General features: G+C 57.9%; 1 protein-coding gene across 8 annotated transcripts; it reads right to left on the reverse strand.

The window, feature by feature from the left end:
* Nucleotides 1–1,784: 1,784 nt before the first annotated feature.
* PPP1R12C (protein phosphatase 1 regulatory subunit 12C) lies at nucleotides 1,785–24,425 on the reverse strand. Of its 8 annotated transcripts, none has more exons than XM_057533502.1 (22): nucleotides 23,961–24,423; nucleotides 19,658–19,788; nucleotides 19,373–19,581; nucleotides 13,341–13,500; nucleotides 8,327–8,471; nucleotides 8,162–8,236; nucleotides 6,758–6,831; nucleotides 6,550–6,677; nucleotides 6,358–6,431; nucleotides 5,937–6,095; nucleotides 5,793–5,860; nucleotides 5,048–5,131; nucleotides 4,771–4,861; nucleotides 4,174–4,257; nucleotides 4,035–4,095; nucleotides 3,795–3,880; nucleotides 3,650–3,696; nucleotides 3,475–3,568; nucleotides 3,154–3,258; nucleotides 2,752–2,802; nucleotides 2,515–2,565; nucleotides 1,785–2,420 (listed from the first exon to the last, which is right to left on the reverse strand). In XM_057533502.1, the coding sequence occupies exons 1-22, from the start codon at nucleotides 24,279–24,281 to the stop codon at nucleotides 2,334–2,336; spliced, it is 2,385 nt and encodes a 794-aa protein (XP_057389485.1). In that variant the 5' UTR covers nucleotides 24,282–24,423; the 3' UTR covers nucleotides 1,785–2,333. The 8 variants fall into 8 exon arrangements, 6 of the variants coding, with proteins under 6 accessions (XP_057389485.1, XP_057389483.1, XP_057389484.1 ...); XM_057533500.1 differs by having other exon boundaries at nucleotides 3,795–3,877; nucleotides 5,048–5,185; XM_057533501.1 differs by having other exon boundaries at nucleotides 3,475–3,538; nucleotides 5,048–5,185.
* Nucleotides 24,426–25,836: the final 1,411 nt, after the last annotated feature.

Raw genomic sequence — 25,836 nt, forward strand, 5'->3', positions numbered from 1 at the left:
TCCTACCTCCTCAGCAACAGCTCCTTTTCCCTCTGGCCAGCCAGCAAGTTTTTCCCGTCATCTGGGTGGGTGGCGAGGCTGGTTTGGGACTGGTTTTCTCTGGATCCCAACCTGGTTCAGCGTGGACGCTTCTGCTTCCCCAAAGTGCCCCCTGACAAGCTGCCCTCCCCACCCCAACCAATTCCTGCTGGCCTCTCCCCCGGAGCTCAGCTTCTATCCGAGCCACCAGATGGCGCCCTCCAAAATCAGATGGGAAGGGACCAGAGGCACAGCCCTAGGCAGGCAGGAGCTGATCCTCAGCCCCTATTTGCCGCTCTCATGCCTCGGCCTCCTTCTGGAACCAGACCCATCATCTCTCCAAGATTCCTTCCCACCTCAACCCCACACTCTCCCCTGCTCACACACCTCCCCTGGCTCCCCATGTCCCACCAGATAAAATCCAAGCTCCGGCTCGGCAGCCGAGGGCCTGTAGCCTGCCAAGCTTACAAGCTTCTCGGGAACCGTGCCCAGCTTCCCTCTCCCTGTCTCCACGCCTCAGTTCATGCTGTTCGTTTCACCCGGAATACTCTCAGCCCTAGCAGGTGTCTAATCGTCTTTCAGCCTCTTGCCTGGTGCCCCAGCCCCTGTTTCTAACCAAAGAACCACGGAAGCAAGCAGTTCCCCAAAACAAGAGTTTTCCCCTGGGGTTTCCCTGGAGGTCCAGTGGTCAGGACCCTGCGCTTCCACTGCAGGGGGCACAGATTCAATCCCTGGTCGGGGAGCTTAGATCCCGCAAGCCACGCAGCACGGCCAAAAAAAAAAGTCCTTACCAGGGCCACACTCCTACAAGGCCAGCCCTTACTTCTCCAACCTCATCCCCTGCTACTTTCCCACATTTCAGGCACATTTTTATCCCTTTGCCCACGCTGTTCTCCTCATCCAGAAGACTCTTTCCTCAAATACCCACATGGCTCGTTCCCAGACGCCTTCAAGTATCTGCCAGTGCCAGCTTTCCAGTAAGGCCTCTTCTGACCACCCTGTACAAAATGTCACAGCCTGACATTCGGTGTTGCAATCAGACAGGCCCCAGTTTTGGACCAATCCCGGACCAATCGTGGTCTGCCACGCCCCCTCTGGGCCAATCAGAGTGTTCCGCCAGGCACGCACTCCTGCACACGCGCACACCAGCCTCCCTAACCCCTGCCGCCCCCTCTGCTTTCTCTCCGCAGCACTACCACTGGCAACACATTTATCTTGTCCCTGGGTGCCTCATGCCTCTCCTCCTAAAATGTACCGGATCGTTCCCTGTCTCATGCACTACTGTACCACCAACACGTAGGACAGGGCCAGGCAAGCAGAACAGGACCACGAATGGGCGAGTGAATGAATGAATGCCCCAACTTGGAGGATTGCTCCTACTTGGCTCCAGCCAACTGCCGCCGAGCAGGACTGAACAGCTCGCACTGTCGGAGTCCTGTTTACTCAGAAAAGTCAAAACCCCGGACTTTTATATGTGAACTACCCCAAGTTTTAAATGTTGGCAGCTGACTCAAATTTGTTGCAAAAGCAGTGATGGCAAGACCCAAGCTCCCCAACCCAATATTCACAGCCCCTACCCCTCGCCCGGCTGACCCTTCCTGCTCTGTACCAAGCCAACTTGTGACCACGTGGGCCCTGGGTTGGGACCTCTGCTCCAACTAGCCGCTCTTCCTGAAGCCCCGTCCCACCCCATGACGGGCAGGCACAGACCCAGCACGGAAGCGGGAAGCAGTGCCCCACCTCCAGCCAAGGACGCAGCCACTGAGTGGCAACTTCACGGCTTTTATTTGTGGTGCCTGTGCTTTATCTCGAAAATACCTTCTCCCCCTGCCCCGGAGAGTGGGCCGCGAGGGGGCAGCAAAAAATAGAAGACATCCCTCCCTATTGCACACGGACCCTATATACAGGCCCACCTGGCCGAGGCCGGAGGGACTATTGGCACATTCTCGGATCCCTGTTCAGGAGTGGGAGGGGTGATGAGGGTGGCATCACACGTGAGGGGGGACCTCTGGGCGGCCACTCTGGTCCTGGCGCTCCTTGGTCCTCGGTTCCTTCCTGGTCCCGCCTCCAGCCCGTCCCCCCTCAGCGACGTCCCCCTACCTGGCTCGGCCTCCGCCTCCATCCTGGCCTCGGATGGCCCCCCTTGGCTCCTGGGGACTCTGTACTCCCCTCCCAGTCTGGAGGTCCCGAGGGGAGGTTATGGCTTCTCAGAGACTCCCCGGGAGCCCTGTCACTCGTGTTCACGCAAAGGAAGGGGTGCATGTGGCAGAAGCAGCTGTATAAATATGGGTGCGGGGGAAGGGCCTCTTCCAGAGTCACTTGGAGAGTTTGCTGATGACGCGAATCAGGGCTGCGTTCTCGTCCTTGAGTCGCTGGTTGTCAGCCCGGAGGTCGGACAGGGCCTGCGACGTGGGACGGGTCAGCCAGGTGGCCCCGGGCAGGCTGCACCCACTGCCCACCCTGGCCCTCTGCCCTCAGCTCCCCATTAACATTCACCTTCAGCTCCTCCTCCAGCTCTGCTGCCTTCCGCTCCAGGGCCCTGCGCTCCTGGAATAAACAGGGGAAGGTGAGGAGGAGGGACTGGGGGTGGGGGAGGGCCGGAGGTCAAGTACGGCTGAGAGAGGTGGGGAACGGGCAGAGGGGCGGGTTAGGAGGTCAGTGTGGCCCTCTTCATCCGCCTGAGCTCGTAAGGCTGGGGACACAGCTGGCCCCACTCCAGCCACCCTTACTCACGAATCTCTCCAGCTCCAGAAGGGCGGGCCTCTCTGCAAATCGCTCCTGCCTCTGGTGGGGACACAAAAAGAGCAGGGGTCAGAGAAGCGTCCAAACCGCAATGGCCAGAAGGGGGAAGCCAGCAGTGAGAGGGGGGAAAGGCAGACTCCTGGCTGGCCCAGACCTCCCCACCCACCGCTCAGGACCACAAGCCCAGCCGCTCTTGGGCCAGGCTCCGCCTCCGAGATCCTAGCTCTGCCCCTCATTCGCCCCTCATTGCCCACGCTCCGCCTCCCAAGGGTCCTAGTACCCCCACCACTCAGGCCCCTCCCCTCGACGCTCTGGCCCTACCTCCCAGGGATCCGGAGCCAGCACTGGCACGCCGGCCAATTCCCACCACCTCCAGGGCCACGGCGTCCTCACCTGCGTGGCACGCTCCAGCTCCACCTTGAGCTGCGCCAGCTGCAGTGTGGTCTCGGTCAGGGCCTCGCGAAGTCGTTCGTTCTCACTGCGCAGCTCTGCATACAGCTGGGGGCCCCAGGAGGAGGGACACGGGGGTCAGGCTTGCCGGCTGAGGTGCCGCATGTTTGCGGGGAAGGGGGGTGACTGTGGCTCAGGTGGGGCGGAAAAGAGCAGGATGCCCGGATCGGTCAGGCAGAGCCACTAGGCAGGGGGCAGGCGGGCAGGTATATAAAAGCCAGCAAGTGGGGGTTAATGGCACGATCGTGGGGTGAGATCGCGAACCTTCCTGAAGCCTCCATCAGGCTCTTCCGATTCTGGCTCTGGTTCTGGGTTGAGGTCCCGCTGCCTGCGGGAAGAGGGGCCGCCCTGGGGAGTGCTGGGGTGAGGGCAAGGAGGGCGTCATGGGGCGCGCCCACGGCCCCACAGACAGCCCAAGCCCTTCCTGCCCACCCTGTACCTGGATCCTGGGCTGCGGTCTGGAGGCGCCGGCTCCGCCTCCTCCCCCTGTGGGCGGAGGTGGGGTTCAGCTTGGCCCCACCCCCAGCCCACCTCCAAGGCCGGCCCACAGCCCCAGCTCGCCCCGCCTGGGCCCCACCCCTCACCTCCGCAGGTCCCCGCCGCTCCTTGCTGACTCTGCGATGCTCCTCGGGGGCCTGTGGTCCTTGCCCTCGGCCGTCGGGCGCCTCTGCTGGGGGAGGGGCAGGAGTCAGCCCAGTGATCTGTGCAGGGCTCCCCTCTGCAGGGTCAGGGTCTCTGGGCCCAACCCCCAGGAAAACAGTAAGGCTGTAGCAGGAGGGAGCCGGTGGGCCCAGGAGGACCACCTCCCAGAGACCAGACCTCACCTCTCTGGGCAGGGCCATCAGAGTTCTCGACCCCAGGGACTCGGGGTCGCCGGGAAGGGTCCTGCGGGAGAGGGGCACGGGGGTCAGAGGACGAGGGCATCTTGTACCACCCCCTGCCCGGGCACCTGAACCCTCTCACCAGGCTTTGCAGGCACGACTTCTCAGGCTCTGGGGCCTTTCCTGCAGCCTTCTCTGCTTCTTTAAGATCTGTCAGAGTCACACCCTGGCACGGAGAAAGGGCAGTCAGGGGGTCCAGGACTCAGGGCCCAGCCCCTTCAGGACAGAGTCCAGGCCCCCAGCCCCTCCCCCCTCAGTCCCAGGGGCCCATCCCCCATCCCCCCCTCCCTCAGACCCAGGGGCCCATCCCCCATCCCCCCTCCCTCAGACCCAGGGGCCCATCCCCCATCCCCTCCCCCCTCAGACCCAGGGGCCCATCCCCCATCCGCCCTCCCTCAGACCCAGGGGCCCATCCCCCATCCGCCCTCCCTCAGACCCAGGGGCCCATCCCCCAGCCCCTCCTCCCTCAGACCCAGGGGTCCAGGCCTCCAGCCCCTCCTCCCTCAGACCCAGGGGTCCGGCCCCCAGCCCCTCCTCCCTCAGACCCAGGGGTCCGGCCCCCAGCCCCTCCCCCCTCAGACCCAGGGGTCCGGCCCCCAGCCCCTCCCCCCTCAGACCCAGGGGCCCGTCCCCCAGCCCCTCCCCCCTCAGACCCAGGGGCCCATCCCCCATCCCACACCTGTGTGGACCTCCGGGACTGGCGCATGAGGCGAGAGCGAGCTTTCCGCTGAGATTCAGACTCCTCGTCCCGCACAGGCATCTGGTAGGACCTGCGTGAAGGGCCCCGACCTCAGAGAGGGTTCCTTTGGACCCTGTCCCATCCCATGGCTGACACTCTCAGGGGGAGTCAAGTTCGGCCAGAGGACCTCAACGCCAACCCTGGGACTCCTGGGTAATGCAGTTGTCTCCCAGCTGGGGAGACAGCTGCTTCCTGCCCCCAGGCCTCTTCACCTCACCTCCGGCGGTCCCGGGAGTCCGCTGGGGGCGCTGCAGAGGCTACGGGGACATTTGGCTTCACTGGGGATTCAGGCTCCGGAATCCTGGAGGGAGGAGTGGAGTTATCCAAGGGAGGAGGAGGCCTGGAGATCTCAGACCTGTGTGAATTCATTCAATCAGCAAATATTACTCAAGCTCGCGTTACATGGCAGGCACCAGACACACAGCAAGGAGCAAAAGAAAAAGAAACAAATTATCTCTGCCCCCATGAGTCAAATCTGAGCAGAAAAGATGCAAGCAAAAGAAAGGATAACCACAGAAAGATCAGGACACCACATGATACATCAGGAGGATAAAGTACTCTGGAGAAAAAAGACAGAGCAAGGACGGGAGACCGGAGGTGTGCATGTCCGGATGCTGGGGCAGTGGGGCTGGTGGGCCTCCCCGAGAAGCTGACATTCAAACAGACCTGAGAGAGGGAAGAAGGAAGCCCTGTGGGGGTGAGCGGGGAGCCACAGTGAAGGGCCCGGGCAGGAGCGAGCCCGCGTCAGAAAGGAGGGTGGAGGGATGGAGAAGGGGGTGGGGGCCGCCGGAGGCCGGATCACGGTGGCCTTGGAGTTTTACTGTGAGCTTTTACTTGATGCACCAAAAGGGAAACTGAGGCCAAGAGTGGGAGGCAGGGACCAGACCCCAGAGAGCAAAGGCTGACAAGACAGGGGCCCAGACCTGCCCCACTCCCGGCGGGACCCGGGCCGTCGGACTCACGGGGCAGAGGACTCCGGCACCTTCCGGGAGGGGGTGGGGGTAATTCTGGCAAGACGGGGCTCCCTGGCCTGCGGGGAGAGGAGAGGAGGGGGCTATTCTCCTTGACTAGGCAGGGTCTGGTCCCCTGCCCCGCACCCTGCTCACCTGAGTGGAGGTCCCTTCCAGCCGCGAGGAGGAGGCGGAGCGCTGCAGCCCAGCCCCGGGGGCACCCTCGGCGCCCCGCCTCTCCGCAGGACCTAGGGCCCCAGAGCTCCCCGTCTTCTGGAGGCCAAAGCGCGTGGAGAAGGGGGCCTCGTCGGGGGTCTGGAGGAGGGAAGGGTCTCAGTTACAGGGAGAGGGTCCTACTTCTCAAGAACTTCAAGTGTTACCCCCAAAAGGACCACCACAATCTCCAACTGGGGGGTGGGGAGGACAGGCACAGCCAGGAAAAGGCAGTCAGTTGTCCCAGAGGATTCTGGGAATTGTAGTCTTCATCCCACCTGCCCTGACAAGAGGTTCACAGCCTTTACGGCTACGCCCCCCCTAACCTCCCAGGCCAGCACCGCCTCCGGGAACCCAGACTCACCATGGGGCTCCTAGGGCTAGAGGGTGGCGGGGAGGAGACCCCGTTGAGGGTTCTGGATTCTGCAGGGGGTGGCTCTACAGTGTAGGAAGCGGGAGAGGTCACAAGGATCAGCCAGCTGCCTCTGAGCACCCGCACTTCCTCCCTCAGACCCCTCCTCTCCAGATTCAGGACCCCAGACCCCCAGACCCTCACCTGAGGGGCCTTCTTCTCCCTCATCCTCGTCCCGGATTGGGGGCCCCCCTGCCCCTCCAGGCCGGCGCTCCTTGGACAGGTCCTGGAGGGAGATCTTCTCACGGCTGCTCAGACGACATACAGAGCTCCTGGTGGGAAGGGGAAGGCGTTGGGGTCCAAGCCCTGGGGAGCCTCCAGCCCACCTACCCCGCAGGCGCCTCTCCCCTACCTTCGGTGTTTGCTGCTGGAGGGCCCCTGGGGCTCCTGGCCCCTGCTCTGGGAGGCTTCCTTCTGGTTCCGAAGCTGCAAGGGGGAAGGGGGCCACTGGGGAGGGGCAGAACACGCAGACCCTCCTGGGTCCCACACACAACTGTGCCGGGGTGGAGGTGGTACAGGGGGGAATGAATGGGATGATTTGTGCACCCGCTGAGTTCTCCTAGACATGGCGCCCTGGGTCTCAAGTATGTCGTCCAGTACTCAGGGGCCCCCAGGCTTCCTGGCCTCTACCTCCCAGGGGCGACCTGCCCAAACTTCTCCCCGACCCCTCAGCACACCCGGACACGGGCTGCCAGGCCCGGCCTCCTCCCTTAAGGCTCGCTGTCAGGCCCAGCCCCCAAATGGCATCTCAGGGCGCAGTTCCCAGACTGCTGTGTCCTCACACCTCGGAGCCTGCACAGCAGTTCCCCCGCCCCCTCCTAGCAAACCCCTTGTGCTGCAGGTCTCCCTTCCCAGACACCCCCAGGCCTCGTCTGTGCCCCCACCTCTCAGAGACCCTGCCCCACCCACTAAACGCCCCCCCAGAGCCCCCAGCCTCCTCACCCTCACACTGCTCCTCCCTGGCATTCAAGGCCCTTCAGGGTCTGCCCCTCTCCTAATTCCGGGTACCATACGACTCCCCACCCCTGGGCCTTTGCACATACTGTTCCCTCAACAGTGTGCGAGCCCTAGTCCCCAGGAAGCTGCCCAAGTCCGCCAAGCCGGAAACAGGACCGTCTCCCTCAGTGTTGCCACAGCCAAGCTTTAATCACGGGGATCTGGCCCTGTCTACCTGCCACTCACCAGAAGCTCCAGGTAGAGGGCCTGGCCCCCAGAAGGCCTCAGGAGATGTTTCTTGCTACCTAAGAGTGCTTACTGTGTGCCACGCAGGGTTCTGAATGCTTTTGTTTAGTAACATACACACCACTCATAGCATAATACATACTCCACGTAACAGCACGTGTAACTCATAAAGTGCGCCGTACTATCCCCATTTTACAGATGAGGTAACTGACGCCCAAAGAGGTTAAGTAACTGGCCTAAGCTCACACAGCAAATCCATGGCAGAGCTGGGATTCAGACCCCAAGTCCACACCGTTCACCCCTTCATTCTGCATTTTTCCAGCGACAAGGCCTGGCCCAGTGCTGGTGGAGGGGGGGGAGTCCCAGGGGTGACAAGGCCCAGCCCAAGCCTGGATAGATGACTCCCATCTGCATCCCAAGGTCCCCCGGGGCCCCAGGCCCCGCCTTCCCCTAGTGCCCAGCTGTGCCCCTCCTCCTGGCTCCCCACTGGGCCCCGGTCACGGGCCAGGGCCAGGGAAGAGCAGGCCCCCAGGGACGTGGAGGCGCTCCCTCCTGGCTGCAGACAGACACTCACGTCCTCCTGCTTCCGGGCCAGCTCCTCCAGCAGGCTCAGCACCTCCTCATCCGCCAGGTCACAGGGACGCTGCCCCTGGGTGGGGAGGGGAAAAGGCAGGTGAGGAGGTGGAGGGGCCCTCCCACCCCCCCACCGGTCCCCGGGGCCCCCGGACCCGGCCCTCACCGCGTGCGTCAGCGAGTCCATGCCCCCACCGTGCTCCGCCAGCAGGCGGCAGGCGTCCTCCACGCCCCAGTGGGCTGCGGCGTGCAGGGGTGTCCAGCCGTCCCCGTCCCGCAGCTCCGGGTCGTAGCCGGCCTGAAGGAGCAGCCTGGGGGCCAGGGACGCTCAGGTCAAGGACCAGGGCAGGGGCTCGGGGCCGAGAGCTAAGGTCGGCCAGCTGTGCTGCACCGAAAACAGTCCTGGGCCAGGGGGTAAAGCGCCATGGCCCCAAGGCGCCCCCTCCCCGAAGTGGCCCCCTCTGCCACTGCTTTGACGCCTCCCCTGGCCTAGCAGGTGGCCTCTGGAACCCTGCTTCTTGTACCTGAAGTGCTCGACTCTTTTGAGCGTCACCCCTGCTTGTGAGACAGCTCCAGGGGAGGTGAGGGCAGGGGTTCCCCAGCACCCAAGCCTAGAGAAAGGATGAGACCCCAGAAGGGGCGGCCTGGGGGCAGCACAGTTCCAGGAACCCTCCGGCTCAGAGCAGCGGTTCCCAACCAGGACCACACTGCCGCCTGGGGACGTCTGGCCGTGTCTGGAGACGTTTCTGGATGTCACAACGTAGGGGTGGGTGCCAGAAGCGTCAGTGGGTCGGCGCCAGGGGTGCTGCTAAACATCCCACAGCGCAGAGGATGGTACCACAGCCAGGAACGATCTGGTCCAAATGCCACCAGTGCCGAGACAGAGCCCCTGGCTTAGACGATTCTTTCCTGGGGGATAATCACCACCTTAGACCCAGCCAGGAACGATCTGGTCCAAATGCCACCAGTGCCGAGACAGAACCCCTGGCTTAGACGATTCTTTCCCGGGAGATAATCACCACCTTAGACCCAGCCAGGAACGATCTGGTCCAAATGCCACCAGTGCCGAGACAGAGCCCCTGGCTTAGACGATTCTTTCCTGGGGGATAATCACCACCTTAGACCCAGCCAGGAACGATCTGGTCCAAATGCCACCAGTGTCGAGACAGAACCCCTGGCTTAGACGATTCTTTCCCGGGGGATAATCACCACCTTAGACCCAGCCAGGAACGATCTGGTCCAAATGCCACCAGTGCCGAGACAGAACCCCTGGCTTAGACGATTCTTCCCCGGGAGATAATCACCACCTTAGACCCCACGATCTGGTCCAGGGCAATTCTGCAAACTCAGCTTAGGGTAGACACGCCTGCTTTGAGAGAACTGCATTTAGGTTCTGTGTCAGTGAGAAAGAGCTAAAGCAAGGTGGGAAAGGCAGAGAGATGAGGTACCTTGTAAAGAACCGTTTTAAACAAAAGCTCCTCTGTGGGGCCCCCCAGCTCACTCTGCTCCAGCCGTGCGGGCACCCCGCTCCTCCCCCAAGCACGCGCCCACGTTGGCTCCGCTGTTCTCTCTGCCCAGCGAGTGTTCTCGAGGCATCAGTGCCACCCTCTCGGCAGTCACAACCCCCTCACCGAATCTCGAAGGGGACCTCCCCACCGCACTCGCTCTCCCCAACTGCCCTGTTTATATCCCTCTAGACCAGTGGTTCTCAGCTGGGGACGACGCTGACCCCCAAGGGACACGGGGCGACGCCCAGAGATGTGCCTCGTTGCCGTGACGGCGGTGGGTGTGACTCCCGGCATCTAGCGGGTGGAGGTCAGGGGCGCTGCTCAGTCGCCCACCCCCATGAGCAGGACAGGCCCCCAGGGTTACCCAGCCCCACGTCACCAGGGTGGAGGCTGAGGACCCCTCTCTGAGCACTCAGGGCCACGTGATGTGACCGGCTTCCTCAGTCACTTGTCTGTCTGTCTCCTCGACAAGGCTGCGAACGGCACACGGGCCCAGGTCTGTCTCGTTTGCTGCTACATCCCCAGTACCTAAACGATGGCCTGGCATACAGCAGGTGCCCAGTAAGTGTTGAGTGAATAGCATCAAAGAAATGTACGCCTTTACTCTGCCACTCATCTTTAACGAGGAGAATGTCAGCTACATTCTTCCAAAAATGCAGTCCATAGATCTGGTTGTAAACCCATACTAAGGGGCGGAAATGAAATTATAGACAGTGCGTATCTCTAAGGCCAAAGCGTTTCAGTTCTGTGGCAGAGAATGAGGCTGTCCATGAATATCCACTCTCCTTCCACCTTTAATAATAGCACCCAGGGACTTCCCTGGTGGTCCAGTGGTTAAGACCCTGTGCTCCCAATGCAGGGCACCCGGGTTCAATCCCTGGTCAGGGAACTAGATCCCGTGTGCTGCAACTAAGACCCAGTGCAGCTAGCTAGCTAGCTAAATTAAATAAATAAGTAAATAAGTAAATAAATAAGTAAGTAAATAAGTAAGTAAATAAGTAAGTAAGTAAATAAATAAGTAAATAAGTAAATAAGTAAGTAAATAAGTAAGTAAATAAGTAAGTAAATAAGTAAATAAGTAAGTAAATAAGTAAATAAGTAAGTAAATAAGTAAGTAAATAAGTAACTAAGTAAGTAAATAAGTAAGTAAATAAGTAAGTAAATAAGTAAGTAAGTAAGTAAGTAAATAAGTAAGTAAATAAGTAAGTAAATAAGTAAGTAAATAAGTAAATAAGTAAGTAAGTAAATAAGTAAATAAGTAAACAAATAAGTAAATAAGTTAAGTAAGTAAGTAAATAAGTAAGTAAGTAAATAAGTAAATAAGTAAGTAAATAAGTAAGTAAATAAGTAAGTAAATAAGTAAGTAAGTAAATAAGTAAGTAAATAAGTAAATAAGTAAACAAATAAGTAAATAAGTAAGTAAGTAAATAAGTAAGTAAATAAATAGCCACTGCAGAGCCCTGAATGAAGATGAGGCCCCCTGCCCTGGGAAGACCCTTCTAAAAAAAAAAAAAAATGGCACCCAGCTTTCAGTGGGTCGCCTGCTTAAGTAGAATCTCCCAGTCTCCCTCACAGCTAGGAGTGGCCAGCTGAGAAGGGTCTGGCAAATGGGATGTCAGTATTCAGTATGTACACCACTTCTGGACTGTTCTTTTAAAAGAAATGGACATTTGCTCCTTTTGCCCCCTGCTTTTTCCTGCTGGCTGGGACACAGATGCAATGGCAGGAGCTGAAGCAGCCACCTGAGACTCAGGGGTGGAAGCCATGGGTAGAAGAGGGCACAGCTTCCAGGGCTGGGCACATCACCAGGCCTGACCATTCACAGTGTCCCACCCTCCTTGCCACAGGGATCAGCCCTGGGATGAGCAGGTGTGCAAGGTAGCCCAGTGAGTATCAGACCCAGGACTTTCGCTGGAACTATGGAGGACGAGGCACTCTACCTCTGAATTAGGGGAAGCAGCCAGGACATGAGCCTGGAGTTGCTGGGCGTCATCTTAAGTTCCTCACTGAAAAGCTTCCTTTTTTTTTCCCCCAGCCGCACCATGCAGCTTTCGGAATCTCAGTTTCCCGACCAGGTAGGTACTGAACCTGGGCCACGGCAATGAAAGCCCAGCATCCTAACTACTAGGCCACCAGAGAAATCCCCTGGAAGACCTTTCTAAAAATTCATTAACACAGAGGTGAGCAGAGATGGAGAGATTCATCTGGACTCCATTTATATACTAAACATAAAGTATAACATCACATGAGAGAGAGGGAAAAAATAAAGAGAGAACAGGGGAGCCTGATGATAAGAAGTAGAGCCAACTACTGACAGGAAGGGGTGAGGCACTGAGAAATGGACAAGACCAAGGTGAGGATGAGAAGAGAGTACACAGTGCAACAATTTAAAATATAGATGCACCAAATAACCTGGCCTTGAAACATGCAGCACAAAAACTGACACAACTACAAGGAGAAACAGCAAAAATCCACAATCATAGTGAGACATTTTACTGCACTTCTCACAGCAACTGACAGAATAAGCATACGGGGAAAAAAAAAATCACTACGGATATAGAAGATTTAAATAGCATGAGTACAAAATGGACCTATTAACCTATATAGGACGCTGTACTTAACAACACAATTCTTTTCCAGCTTACAGACTGGGTTATGAAGCACTCCAGCTTACACAGACTGGGGTATGAAGCAAACCTCAATGAATTCCAGAAATCTGGAATCACAGAGAACCTGTTGTCTGACCACAGTGCAAGTAAGCCAGGAAGTGAGTACAGGCAGATCTCGGAGATATTGAGGGTTTGGTTCCAGACCACCGAAATAAAGCAAATATTGAAATAAAGCGAGTCATATTAATTTTCTGGTTTGCCAGTGCATATAAAAGTTAAGTCTGTTAAGTGTACAACAGCATTATGTCTTAAAAAAAAAAAGTACAGGGCTTCCCTGGTGGCGCAGTGGTTGAGAATCTGCCTGCCAATGCAGGGGACACGGGTTCGAGCCCTGGTCTGGGAAGATCCCACATGCCGCGGAGCAACTGGGCCCGTGAGCCACAACTACTGAGCCTGAGCGTCTGGAGCCTCTGCTCCGCAACAAGAGAGGCCGCGATAGTGACAGGCCCGCGCACCGCGATGAAGAGTGGCCCCCACTCGCCGCAACTGGAGAAAGCCCTCACACAGAAACGAAGACCCAACACAGCCAAAAATAAACATTAAAAAAAAAAAAAAAAGTACATACGTTAAAAAACACTTTATTGCTAAAAAACGTTCACCTTCACCTGACAACACAGGGTTGCCACAAATCTTCAATTTGTAAAAAAAAAAAAAACCACTATTGGCGAAGCACAATAAAATGAGGCGTGCATGTAATTCAACTACGACTAGAAAATCCCGTGTATTTGGAAATTAATGACGTACTTCTAAATGATCCCTGGGTCAAGGAAGACTACAAGATGGAAAACGTTTTAAACTGAAGGACAGGGAGAAGCATGCACATCAAGACTTAGGGATGCAGCTAAGGCTGTATTTAGAGGGAAATGCATGGCCTTAGGTACATAAATTAGAAAAGGGAGGGAATGGACAAAATCCACAGGAAGGTGTAAGACAGTGAGAAGGAACAGGCTGGCCCAGAGCAAGGGGCAGGGGAAGAGGGAGGGTCTACACCGGCCCAGCTCACCTCATCACTTCGATGTAGCCCTTGGCGGCAGCCACGTGCAGGGCAGAGGCCCCCGTGCGGGGGTGCCGGGCCTCTGGCATGGCGCCCCCGTTCAGCCAGCACCTTGTGTCGTGAAGCAGCAACTCCTCCTCGGCCCGTTTGGCTGCTTCCACATCCACACCTGGGAGGACGAGAAGGGGGGATAGGTGGGACACCCACCCTGAGACCCAGGAAGCACAGAGTGGCACCTGGCCTGGTGTCTCTGCTCTGAGCGCTCCTCAGGGGCTCAGAGGACCTGAACTAGCTCTGTCACTTCCCAACCATGCTCCGTGAAGCCCTGGGTTCCACTAAGGGTCTCTGAGTCACTGCTGGGGGCTGGGAGGATGGAGGGCGCAGGAATCGTACATCTTACACTTCCTATCACTACAGATACAGTCCTTAGCCCAGCATCTTTGTGTGTTTTGTCACCATTATCACTCATGAGTAGGAGAAACCAGGCAAAAAGCCACTAAACAGTGCCCGTACCATTGGGGCAACGGCACCTTCCCACCAGGTGCTGTTCCCTGCTGTCACCTGCACAATCTGTGCGAGGCAAGCATGCTTCCTCACTCGCCAATTTCACTGTAGTCAATTGGTCTCATGGAAAACTGTACTGCATTTATGGATGCAAAAGGCAAGTTATGACTTTAAACATAAGTTGACTGTGGATCAAAACAGGCAGCCTTGTTGAGGCTGGAATATTACCTTTTGACTGTCACTGAGAATCTGTACTTTGCACGTTATGAACTATTGAGACGGGAGTCAAAAACAGTCTCTTCCAGGGAATGTGTACTCTTTCTCCTGGGAAGTGTATTACTGGCTGTTATTTTTTCGACTGTGACATTTCTCACTCGCCCAAGTGCTGCACAGAGTTGAGCCGTCCTGCTCAACAGCCGTCAGCAACGTGCAACTACGGAGCCCCTGAACTGTGGCTACTTCCCACCGAGACGCCTTGTAAAATACACTGGATTTCGAAGCATAGAAAAAAAGCGTGTGCGGCAGCTCACGCGTAGCTTTTCATATTGATTGCATATTGAAATGGTAATGTCTTGGACGTACTGGATTAAGCAAAATATATTACTACAATTAACTTCACCTGTTTTTGTTTTTCCACGCGCCTACTTGGAAATTCTCAATTACGCTTGCGGCTGACTCTGGCTTTCCGCTGGACAGCACTGGCGAAGGTGCGGCGTACGGCCACTTGGCTGACAGCAGTACAAGGCGACAGACGCAATGACAGCGTGCCCCTCCCCGCGGCCCCAGAGGTTAACCACCGTCACGAATCTGCTTTCATGACCGTGAACCTGGTTACACCCTCACCGCAAGGTTGTAAATGCTGCCCCGGGGCTACCCGGAGGATCCCAGAAACGCAATCCCCGCCGGGACCGAATCCGTCCGGGTTCAGCTGCGCACTGGCGCCACCCGGTGGCACCTGGGCACTCGGACTAAACTCCAGTGTATTACCTTAGGGTCCCCTGGCTGGCGGAGACTCCCAGGGGCAGCTATTCCAGGAATGTCTGGCTGGCTAGGGCCCATCCCGCAGGCCCAGGCTGGGGTGGAGGCCCGGAGAGTGCCGGGGACTCAGGGACCGCCCCCCGCCCTCTCTCCTCCCCGACCTCCTTAAAGGGAATCACCTACATTCGGTCCTATTATAGATGCAGGCGCCTTGCTGCGGGCAGGGAAGGGCAGAGTTTGCCAACCTTTTATTCAGCAATCAGTTAGTATCCTGCGTGTTCAAACGCATCCTTCGGCAATTTTGCTCTTTGCCGAGATTTGCCCATGTTTATTAGCAGAGCTCTTGATGGGGGTTGGCAAACTACGGCCTGCACGCGCAGGCCACCTGTTTGGTTAACATAAAATTTACCGATTTCACTCTTTTAAAGCGTACTACTCGGTGGCTTTCAGGACATTCACAACGCGCAACCATTGACCCTATCTGTACCTCAACTTTCTCATCACCCCAAATGGAAACCTCGTACCCCATTAAGCAGTCCCTCCCCAGCCCCTGGCAACCAGCAATCCACTTCCTGTCACTGCGGACTTGCCCCTTCTGGACAGCCACCTGTGTTTGTAAGTAAAGTTTTATTGGAACACGGCCGCACCCACTCATTTACATATCCTCCCTGGCTGTTTTCCCCGCCACAGCAGCGGGGTAGAGTGGTTGCAACCTGACAGCATGTCCCGCAAAACCTAAAATATTTACTGCCTACGGACTTCCCCAGTGGTCCAGTGGTTAAGACGCCGAGCTTCCATTGCAGGGGGCATGGGTTCGATCCCTGGTCGGGGAAGTTCCGCATGCCATGCAGTGTGGCTAAAATAAAAAAAAAATTCACTGCCTAAAACGTTTGCCGACCACTGCTTGGATCACTCATTTATAGATGACGGACTGATCCGTTCGCCCTTTGGTGCCGGCCACATCCTCTCAACACTGAAGCCTCGAGTTTGGATGGTTCCATCGGGTGGCCTAGGAGCGGAACTGCTGGAACACGGGGAATGTGGATCTCCAGCTGTAATCCATGCCGTCCAGCTGGTCCCCACGGTGGCTGGAATCACCCGCACTCCTGCGGGCCAGGGATAAGAGCGCCCTGCCTCGCCATCACTGAACTGACTGTCAAGGCTGCCCGTCTCTGAGAGTAACTGCCCCGCGTCCACTGTCCTGATGTTGGGATGCCAAGTGATGGCTTCAAACGCTTCAGAAACACTTCACGTGTCCTCCCTGCCTAGTTCCAAGCCCCTGTGGGTCCGACCATGGCCCTTCTGAGCAAGCGGCCCGAGAGTCCTGTGCTTGGGCTGTGTCCCTGCGGCCCGGGCTGTGGGAACAGCATCTGCGGTGGAGACGTTGCTTGGACCTGCAGGCATCCGGCCTCCCGCCTCCATGAAGACTTCTGCCTCCTCCTGAGCCCTGCTTTCAGCCGACGTGGTTCCGACGTGGCTGAGCCCGCAGCCCGGCTCCATGGGTGGCCGCTTCACCAGGCCTGACCGTCCTCCTTGCCACCGTGACTGGCTCAGGGGCCAGCCTGTGACCAAGGTGGCCCTAAGAGCGTCAGGCGGAGGACTGTGGATGGGACTACTGAGAAGTCTAGTTCTAGCTCCGCTGGGGTATCGGCCTGCCCTGCTTGGAGCCATGCTAAGAATCAGTACCTCAGGGAGAGAACCTGCCTAAGGATGAAGTCAGCACAGAGTTCAGCAGAGATGGAGGGATGCTTTTGACTTTGTGCACCTCGATCAAACCATGCCTTAAGTCCATATAACTCCTAGACCTCGGTTACCTACGCCCATAAATTGTCTTCTTTTTTAAACTGTGGTTAAAATACAGAGACTCTGCCGACCACACTCCGCTGAGGCTTCCGTGTGAGGGAAAGCATCGCGGAGCCGTGGGGCAGGAGCCATCTGGTTCCCGAGGCAGTGGCTGCAGTGGTGTCGGCAGGTGCCTCCCACCCCCGGCAGTGCAGCAGAGGGTCCTCCCAGTGGGACCACAGGCCTTTGCGCCTGGTCGGCCCTACAAGCCAACATCCCCCAACCTTCGCCCCGCAGAAGGGGAACATGGGCTGCTGTGAGAAGGTGGTGTGAGCTCTGGGCACTTCCTGCAGGAACACACAGGATGTCCGAGAGATCACCCGCCCCCTGGTGGCCTCCAAGCATTGCCCTGCAGACTACTTTTTTTTTAAATTTTTTAATTTATTTTTTATACAGCAGGTTCTTATTAGTTATCTATTTTACACATATTAGTGTATTATGTGTCTATCCCAATCTCAGACCACTTTTTAAAAAATTAATTAATTAATTAATTTTTATTTATTTATTTTGGCTGTGTTGGGTCTGTGTTGCTGCGTGCGGGCTTTCTCTAGTTGTGGCAAGCGGGGGCTACTCTTTGTCGTGGTGCACGGGCTTCTCATTGCGGTGGCTTCTCTTGCTGCGGAGCATGGGCTCTAGGCGCGTGGGCTTCAGTAGTTGCAGCATGTGGGCTCAGTAGTTGTGGCTCACGGGCTCTAGAGCACAGGCTCAGTAGTTGTGGCGCATGAGCTTAATTGCTCCGCGGCATGTGGGATCTTCCCGGACCAGGGCTCGAACCCGTGTTCCCTGCATTGGCAGGCGGATTCTCAACCACTGCGCCACCAGGGAAGCCCCAATCTCAGACTACTTTTTAACTACAAAGGGAGGAAGATGCCACCACGGCAGAGTCACCTGGGCAACCCCCCTGAACGAGGTTCAAGGCTAACATCACCAGTAACGGGGCAGAGAGACAGAGCTTGTCTCCCGGAGGGACTCGCTGAGAAGTTCCTGCCAAAACTGCAGAACTGAAGAAACAGCCAGGTCCAAGCTGAGGGACCTGTGTGTGAAACAAGGGAGTGTGGGAAGGGCGAAGGCTGATCCAGGTGGAGGGAGCTGGACGTGACGTGAGAACCAGGTGCAGGGAGGGACCCAGGGAGGTCCGCTCCCAGAGGAGAGGGAGGGCGCACTGGCAATCGTGCCAAGAAGTTAAAAACCCCTGAGTCCATACTTTACGATTCCACTGATACAAAACGTCCAGAATAGGCAAATCTAGAGACACAAAGCCAATGAGGGGGATGCAGGGCTGGGGATGACAGCTCAGGGGTGTGGGGTTTCTCTTGGGGTGATCAAAATCATCTAAAATCGATGTGGGGACTTCCCTGGTGGCACAGTGGTTAAGAATCCGCCTGCCAATGCAGGGGACATGGGTTCGGGCCCTGGTCCGGGAAGATCCCACAGGCTGCGGAACAACTAAGCCCGTGCGCCACAACTACTGAGCCTGCGCTCTACAGCCTGCGTGCCACAGCTACCGAGCCCGCGTGCTACAACTGCTGAAGCCCGCGCAGCCAAAAATAAATAAATAAAATTTTAAAAAATAATAAAAATTTAAAAAATAAAATCGATGTGGTGATGGATGCACATTTAGTGTGAATACACTAAAAACAAACAAACAAATACCAGATCGTAGACTTCCAAAGGGTGAACTGTACACACTGAATTGTATCTCCACGAAGCTGCTGAAAACCCCTGGTCAATCTCAGTGAAGGTCGTGTGGGCACTCATCGGACTGCTATCAAAACCTGCCTCTGAGTTTGAAGTTTTTTGAGATAAAAAGGTGGAGAAGGGGAGGGAGAAAACCCCAGTTGCTTCCCACTCCCCTCCACCTGAACCAAAGCAGGGCTCCTGGACCTCAGCTGCCCACCTCGGCTCGCCCACCAGCACCTCCATACCCTGCGTGGCTCTCACGGCCACCGACACACAGCTGCCCAAGGGCGGGCCCTTGTCCCCCCCACCCAGAGCCAAGCCGGCAGTCTGGGCGTCACCTCGGACGCCCCGGCATCTACTTTTCACCAGCCTGCCTGCACCTCCTCCGCAGCCCTCCAGACCTGCCAGGCCCACTGGCCCTGCGCTCACACCTTCCCACCCACTGAGCCCCGACCACCCGCGAGGCACTGCTGCCGCCACCCTCGCTCTGGGGACGAGACGGTCACCTCCACAGCTGGGCTGTGACCCAGGACTCCGGTGGGAGACCGGGTGAAGCAGTGAAGCTGCTGGCCATTGCCCACCCAACCTGCCCCGTGTCCTCCGCCCCCAGCTCAGCCAGGCGACAGCCTTCCCCACGCACACTGCACACCAACTGGCCCCAGACGGCTATTTTTAGCGGGGCGGGGGAAGCTGGGAACCTGCTAGAAGTAACACACACTCCCCCTAGAAAAATGAGCATGGCCAGACACAGAGTTTAGAGGGGTCCTAGGCCCCATATTAAGGACACTGGGGCTCAGTGATCCTGAGCACGGGAGAGACCAGTCCCCCAGAAGCCTGTGCATTCCCCTGCCCGCACCCCAGCAAAATTCCTGAGATCACCTGCAATCGCGTAACGAACCCCTGGACAAGCCTCTACCTCAATTTCCTCAGTCACTCGAGGATAAAGTGACACTGCAGGCCAACAGTGGTTTGAGCTCTTATTCTGTGCCGAGCACTTCCTCCAACTACTCTAGGTAACCCTGGGGGTAGGTACTCACACCCCGCTTCCCATGTAGGGACACGGAGGCCCAGAGAGTCAGGGTCCTCGGGAACGGAGGGCCCGCCCCGCAGCAGCCCCCGAGGCCCACCTCGGCGGGCAATCTCCACCTTCAGCAGCCCCTCCACGGCGTCACACTCGGCCAGGTCCAGGGGCAGGTCCCCATCACTGTTCACTGCCGCGATGTTGGCCCCGTGGCTCAGCAGGTACCTGGGGGCAGGGCGAGGTCAGAGCCGAGGGGTCCGGGCCCGTTCTCATCAGGCCCCGCCCACCCTCCCCGCCTCACCTGGCGATGTCCAGGTAACCGCAGGAGGCGGCCACGTGCAGGGGTGTCCAGCCCTCGTTGTCTGCCTGGTTCACCGTGGCACCCTGCTCCACCAGGAAGCGCACCACCTCCAGGTTCTCGTCGATGCAGGCCTGGGGGGCAGGACACGGTGTCACCCTCACCTGGTCCGGACCCCGCATGCCCTGCAGGCAGGACCCCCGGCAGGGACCGCTAGGCAGATACAGGGCCAAGCGGCCCTGACAGTCAAGGAGAAGACCCAGATGGCCCTGGAAAGCACCAACCCTGTCCCTGGAGGCCCCTCCAGCCACCCAGCTGTTTAAAAGCCCCCGGCTTCCCAGTGCTTAGGTCAGCCAGGCATCTGGGGCTTACTGGAGACCATGAGAGGAGGAACTGGACAGAGAAGAGAGGGGGGCTTCACATCCAGGTGTAGGAATCCTGAACAGTGCTTGTTAGATGAGACGTACCCCACAGTCACCACCGAAGGATGGGGCTTCCAGTGATGAACCAAAGGGAAGAGGCCCAGCCCCTCCTCCCTCAGATCCAGGGGTCCAGGCCCCCAGCCCCTCCCTCAGATCCAACAGATACTCTACAAGAACTGACCATGGCCCTGCCTTGTACCTGGAGGGGAGACTGCTGGACCCCTGGGGCCCAAGGCTGTGCAGGGCTGGTAAAGTCACCAGGTCCCTGGAAACCTGGGACAGAGTGAGGGTCCCGGGCAGGCCTCCTCCACTGAGAGACATGACTGAGTTAGCGTGTGCCCAGGACCTGGGGCCCGAGTAGAGGCAGCTCCCCTGCACCGAGGGCCTCCTAGGCACAGGGCGCTGCACCAAGGGGCTTCCACGGGCATCTTCCCCAATCCTACGGCTGTCAGGGTCCTGTTTGATGCAGGAAGAATCAAAGCTCCAGGAGACAAGAGCTCTTGCCCAAGTTGGCACACCAAGCGGGGGCCAGAGAAGGGATTTAGCCCCGGGCGCGTGTGAACACTGGGTGGGCACTGGGACCTGAGCAAGGGCTGAGGGATAGGAGTGGACCTGGACTCCTGGTTCCTCAGGGTAGATTAACCTCCAGCTCCCTCACCTCTCCAAAACCGTCCATCTGGAGGAGGGGGAGGAAGCTACAAGGGCCAAGAGCATGAAGTCATGGAAACTCAGGCTGTGAAAGGGGGGCCACACGTGCCCTGGGAACGGGATGAACTCTGGGCTCCGTTTATTTCCACTCGGTTGTCATGGTGATGGGGGAGGGGGGCCAGGAGGGAGATGGGCCTTTCCCTTTCAAGGACCTGGCCGGGCACAGGCATCCATGTGAAAGATGCCTGAGGCCTGGGCACCAGGGATCCAAGAATCTAGGCCCCCAGCCCCTCCTCCCTCAGACTCAGGGGTCCAGACTCCCCCACCCACCCCTGTTCAGACCTAAGAATCCTGGCTCACAGTCTTTCCTATTCCAGACCCCAGGCCCCTGGCCACTAGTTACAAGGTAATTTCAGGGAGGGGACAGAATATACCAGCCTCGTCTAGCAGTTGACAAAGCAGCCTGAGGTTGGGGCCGAGGCTCGAGAACTCCTAGGGACACGACGAGAGCAGGGAGCTGATGCCTGGGGACCTGCTCCATGCAGAACAGAAACCACAGCCGCAGGGCTCACCCAGATAATGTGAGCAACTGTGCCGGTTTGCCTGTCTGGGGGTTTCCTGGGACCTGGGACTTTCAGTGCTAAAACCAGGCCAGTCTTGGGCAAACCAGCACAAGCTGGTCACCAGACACCCACACCTGACCCAAACCCCAGCACCCCCGCTTGCTGGCTGTGTGACCTTAGGCGGGGACTTCCCCTCTCTGAACCTCAGATGCCCTCATCCTTCACGCCTCCTGCAAAGGCCTGGCAAGGGAGCTTACCGAGTGCTCGCCTGCGGCGGGAGTGGGAGAGGGACCCCACCTAGCAGGCCAGGCCGGGGTGGTCTTCTGCAGGGTCTGGGCCAAGGGAGAGGGTGGGGAATGGGGCTTGGCCTGCAACACAGGGCCAAGAACCCCTTCGGGAAGGTCGAGGAGAGCCAGGGGCAGGGACGGTGGCGGAGGAAGGGGGACAGTGAAACCCGAGGCCCCTTTCCTGGGCGTGCCAAGCTCTGAGACCCTCCTCTAGATGGAGGAAAATGTCCCAGAGAGCACTAGGGCCTCTGCAGGGCACAGGCCTGGGGGTAGGGAAAGGGAAAGGGGGGAGGGGTAGCACTTGGACCAGGGGCTGCAACTCCCCAACTGGATGCCCACGGCCGCTTCCTGAAGGGTGTTTTTCCTCCTTTGCCAGAGCCCTGCCAGGGAGGGGCTGACTACTGGCCCCATTAACAGATAAGAAACCTGAGGCACAGAGAGAAATGACACTAATTCGAGATCACAAAGTTGAGGAGCAGAGATCAGAACTCAGGACTATTCTGCTTTCCTGAGCTGCTCCTCTTCCCGGGAACCTGAGAAGCAGGCCTCTTCCTGCCTCCACCCCACTCCCCTGCCCCCTGCCAAGGTTTCCTTCCCAGGGTCCTCTCTGGGCCCCAAAGTAACCAAACCCTAGCGGTTCCCGCACAGAAGAGGGCTGGGGACTGGACCAATTTGAGGAGAGTAGAAGGCAGACAGCCTCAGGGACAGAGGGAGGGGACAGAGCTCTTCTGTGGCTTGTGCCTGGTGGTCCCACTGGAGATGAGGGGGGAGTGATAATAGCACGCAGAACTAGAGAGAACTCTGGTTGTGGGACACTTGGGGGGCCCTAGTTCAGAGGAACCCTGGAGACAGCAATCGGAGTGTTTTGGAACGGCATGGGGGCCCCAGGGTGGACACAGAGGAGCAAGAGGGTGCTAGACCCCTTGGGAAGGTGATATGACGGGGGGCTGGGAGAGATGGCACGTGCTGCGGGAGAAAGAATCTGCCCACATCCACAGGAGGGGATCCGGGCAGAGAAAGCAAGGTGACCAAAGGACAGAGAGGTGTCCCGAAGCCAGGAAGAGGTGGGTGCTTTGAGTGTGCCCAGAAAAAAAGGGTGATGATGCAGGTCTGGCCAAGGCAAGAGGAGAGGCAGAGAGGAGGTGCCTGGAGAAGAAGAAACATCCCTGAGAGAAGACCTACAGTGCGAGACAAGAGGTGGCACAGCCCGCAGAAGGAGAATGAAGAAGCCATGAGGGTGAAGGGAGGCGGGGAGACAGCATGAGGTGACCCAGACCCAGGGAGCATCCCCTTCAAGAATACAGAGCTGGGGCTTCCCTGGTGGCGCAGTGGTTGAGAATCTGCCTGCCAATGCAGGGGACACGGGTTCCAGCCCTTGTCTGGGAAGATCCCACATGCCGCGGAGCGACTGGGCCCGTGAGCCACAATTACTGAGCCTGCGCGTCTGGAGCCTGTGGTCCGCAACAAGAGAGGCCGCGATAGTGAGAGGCCTGCGCACCGCGATGAAGAGTGGCCCCTGCTCTCCGCAACTGGAGAAAGCCCTCACACAGAAACGAAGACCCAACACAGCCATAAATAAATAAATAAATAAATAAATAATATTTAAAAAAAAGAATACAGAGCTGGAATTCCCTGGCGGTCCAGTGGTTAGGACTCCGCACTTCCACTGCACGGGGCACGGGTTCGATTCCTGGTCAGGGAACTAAGATCCCACGTGCTGCGTGCCACAGCCAAAAAAAGAATACAGAGCCTTGAAGGCAGGGGCTCAGGAAAGAGCATCCTTAGACAGCAACAGATGGCACAGACCAAGGATGAAAGAAGTGGCATGGAAGGCCCTGGGCCTATCCAAACAGGTGGCCCTAACCAGAGACCAAGGGGGGAAGCAGCACAGGCCCAAGAAAGAGGAGGCTGCTCCAGGAAAGTGATACCTGCCTGGAAGGGGGAAGCTGTGGGCACCGGTAGAGCTGTAAGTGTCACAGACTCAGGAAAGAGGTCCAGCATTAGATGACAAGGTAGAGGTGGGACCGGTGGAGGTGGCACAGGCAAGACTAGTAAAGAGAGCTCAAGGTCGGGAAAGAGCAGCGCGAAGTGACAAGACTAGGACGGACTGGACTGAGGCCGTCAGCAATGGCTCGGGTCCAGGGAGAGGGCGGCGCAGGGTGGCAAAGACCAGGGTCAGTTCAAGTCTCTCAGGATCGGAAGAAGGGAGCTCGAGGTGGGTGGGCGGAAAAGAGGGCCAGCACGGGATGGCAGGGACCGGAACAGCAGCGACGGCGCAGACCAGGACTGGCAACGGTGACTCCGGACAGGGGAGAGAGGGTGCTCGAGGTGGCGCAGACCCAGGGCGATTCAGGTCCCCGGGGCGGGCCCGGGCGGGGGCGCTGACCTGGTGCAGGGCGCTGATGCCGTCGGCGTTGGTGGAGTCCAGCACTGCGCGGGCGGGCGGCGGGGCAGCAGGGTCGAGCTCGGCGCCCGGGCCGGGGTCGGCCTCGCGCAGCATCAGGCGCGCCTCGTCCAGATCGCCGCCCGCGCAGGCCGCCAGGAACTCGGCGGCGCGCTCGAAGCGCACGGTGCGGGCGCGCCGCTCCCCGGGGCCCGGCTCGGCGCCCGCCCGCGCCCCCCACTGCCGCAGCTGCTCCCGCCGCCGCTCGCGGGCCGCTGCCGCCGCCGCCCCGGGGCCCGCCCCCGGGCCATCCTCGCCCGACATCGCGCCGCCCGCCCGCCCGTGAGCGAACGAGCGAGCGAGCGAGCGCCGAGCTCCGAGCCCTGAGCTGCCGCCGCCCGCCCACGGGCCGCCGTGATCTGCCGCCCGCCCCGCACCGTCCCGCGCCGCCCCGCGCCGCCCAAGGATCCACGGGCCCCCGCCCGGCGCGTGACGTCACCACGCCGTCCGGGGCGCGCTGGGAAATGGAGTCCGCAGCCTGGAGAGGCGAATGGCAACCGCCTCAGGGAAGGCCGCGGGGAGCGCTGGGAAACGGAGTCCATACACGGAAATTGCTCCTGGCAACATTCCGGCCACGATCGGCCCCGAGGCACACTGGGAAGTTCGCAGCTCCGAGGTGTCGAAAGGAAACATGATTGAGAGGATTCTCCTGGGAGTGCTGGGAAATGGAGTCAAAGGCTACAGGTGTGCCCCCCAGGGCATGCTGTGAAATGTAGTTCACAGCATCAAAAGGACGAAGAATTGGCCCCTGGGGACCTAGTAGGAAATAGACTTGACAGCCCGGGAGTCCTAAAAGGTATAGAACTAATTTTTCCACACACCTTACCCGCTTTCCTCATACCATGTGATTTATTTATTTTGGGCTAGTCTGCTCGCTTCATCTAGAAATAAGCCCCAGGAGGACAAGAAATTTTGTCTTCCGTGTGCACTACTTGCTCCGCGATCGGAAATAGTATTTTGGATGAATGAATGAATGAATGAATGGATTCCCTAGGTCGTGGGAAACGTCAGGACACTACGGGAGATTGAGTCCGCAACCCTTAGACCAAGACAATCCCTGGGTGACCTCCCAGGGCATGCTGGGAAGTAAAGATTGAGGTACAAAGGTCACGGCAATCGGCCGCTGGGCACGCTGGGAAACGTAGTCCTCGGGGCCAAGCCCCTAAAGGCACAGTTGGTCCTAGGCAGAGCCCCAAAGCACCCCAAGTCCCTGATGGAACCCCTGGATCACATCGGGAAATGAACCGAAGAGACGGGGTCCACAACCGGGCTCTACATCATCGCAAGCCATGCTGGGATTTGTAGTCCAGGGCGAGGAGATCGAACAGATGTGGAGGGTGAATTGCCTCATACATAGCACCATAAAGCATGATATAATCCTTATGTTAAGCACTCTGCACTTAAATTCTCATTGGGAAAGAGGCAGGCACTTTTAGACCGGAACAAAGACCCATAAAAAGCGCAAACGTTTCAGCATAACGGCGCTGAAATCCAAACAGAAGCAAGATTCTTTTTTCCCAAGGGATGTCGGAGCAGCCCTACCCACTCTGAAGTCCCTGGGCTTGTGCAAAATAATAATAATAAACTACAAATCCCGTGAGGCCTGGAGACCGTCGGGATGGATACAAAGAGGATAGCAGTCCCGGTGGCTCTTGGGATGTGTAGTCCCTAAACTCCACACTTCCCACTCAAGGTACACACCCACCTCCTTCTCCAGGGAGCTTAAATTATTCGTATGTTGTTACGGTGTCTGTATTTATGTGTGTTTCTGCGCCTGTGCATAACTGTGATAATTGTGTGTATTTGTGATCATGTCTGT

This window comes from Balaenoptera acutorostrata, chromosome 19 (genome assembly GCF_949987535.1).
Source record: "Balaenoptera acutorostrata chromosome 19, mBalAcu1.1, whole genome shotgun sequence".
Lineage (NCBI taxonomy): Eukaryota > Metazoa > Chordata > Mammalia > Artiodactyla > Balaenopteridae > Balaenoptera > Balaenoptera acutorostrata.

Excerpts from the sequence above, each read along its gene's own strand:
- PPP1R12C (XM_057533498.1), bottom strand. The coding sequence starts at position 24,281 with ATGTCGGGCGAGGATGGCCCGGGGGCGGGCCCCGGGGCGGCGGCGGCA. Across the intron at positions 5,861-5,936 it reads TGGAAGGGACCTCCACTCAG|GCCAGGGAGCCCCGTCTTGC; the intron begins GTGAGCAGGGTG and ends CTCTCCCCGCAG. Across the intron at positions 4,862-5,047 it reads GACTCCCGGGACCGCCGGAG|GTCCTACCAGATGCCTGTGC; the intron begins GTGAGGTGAAGA and ends CCCTTCACGCAG.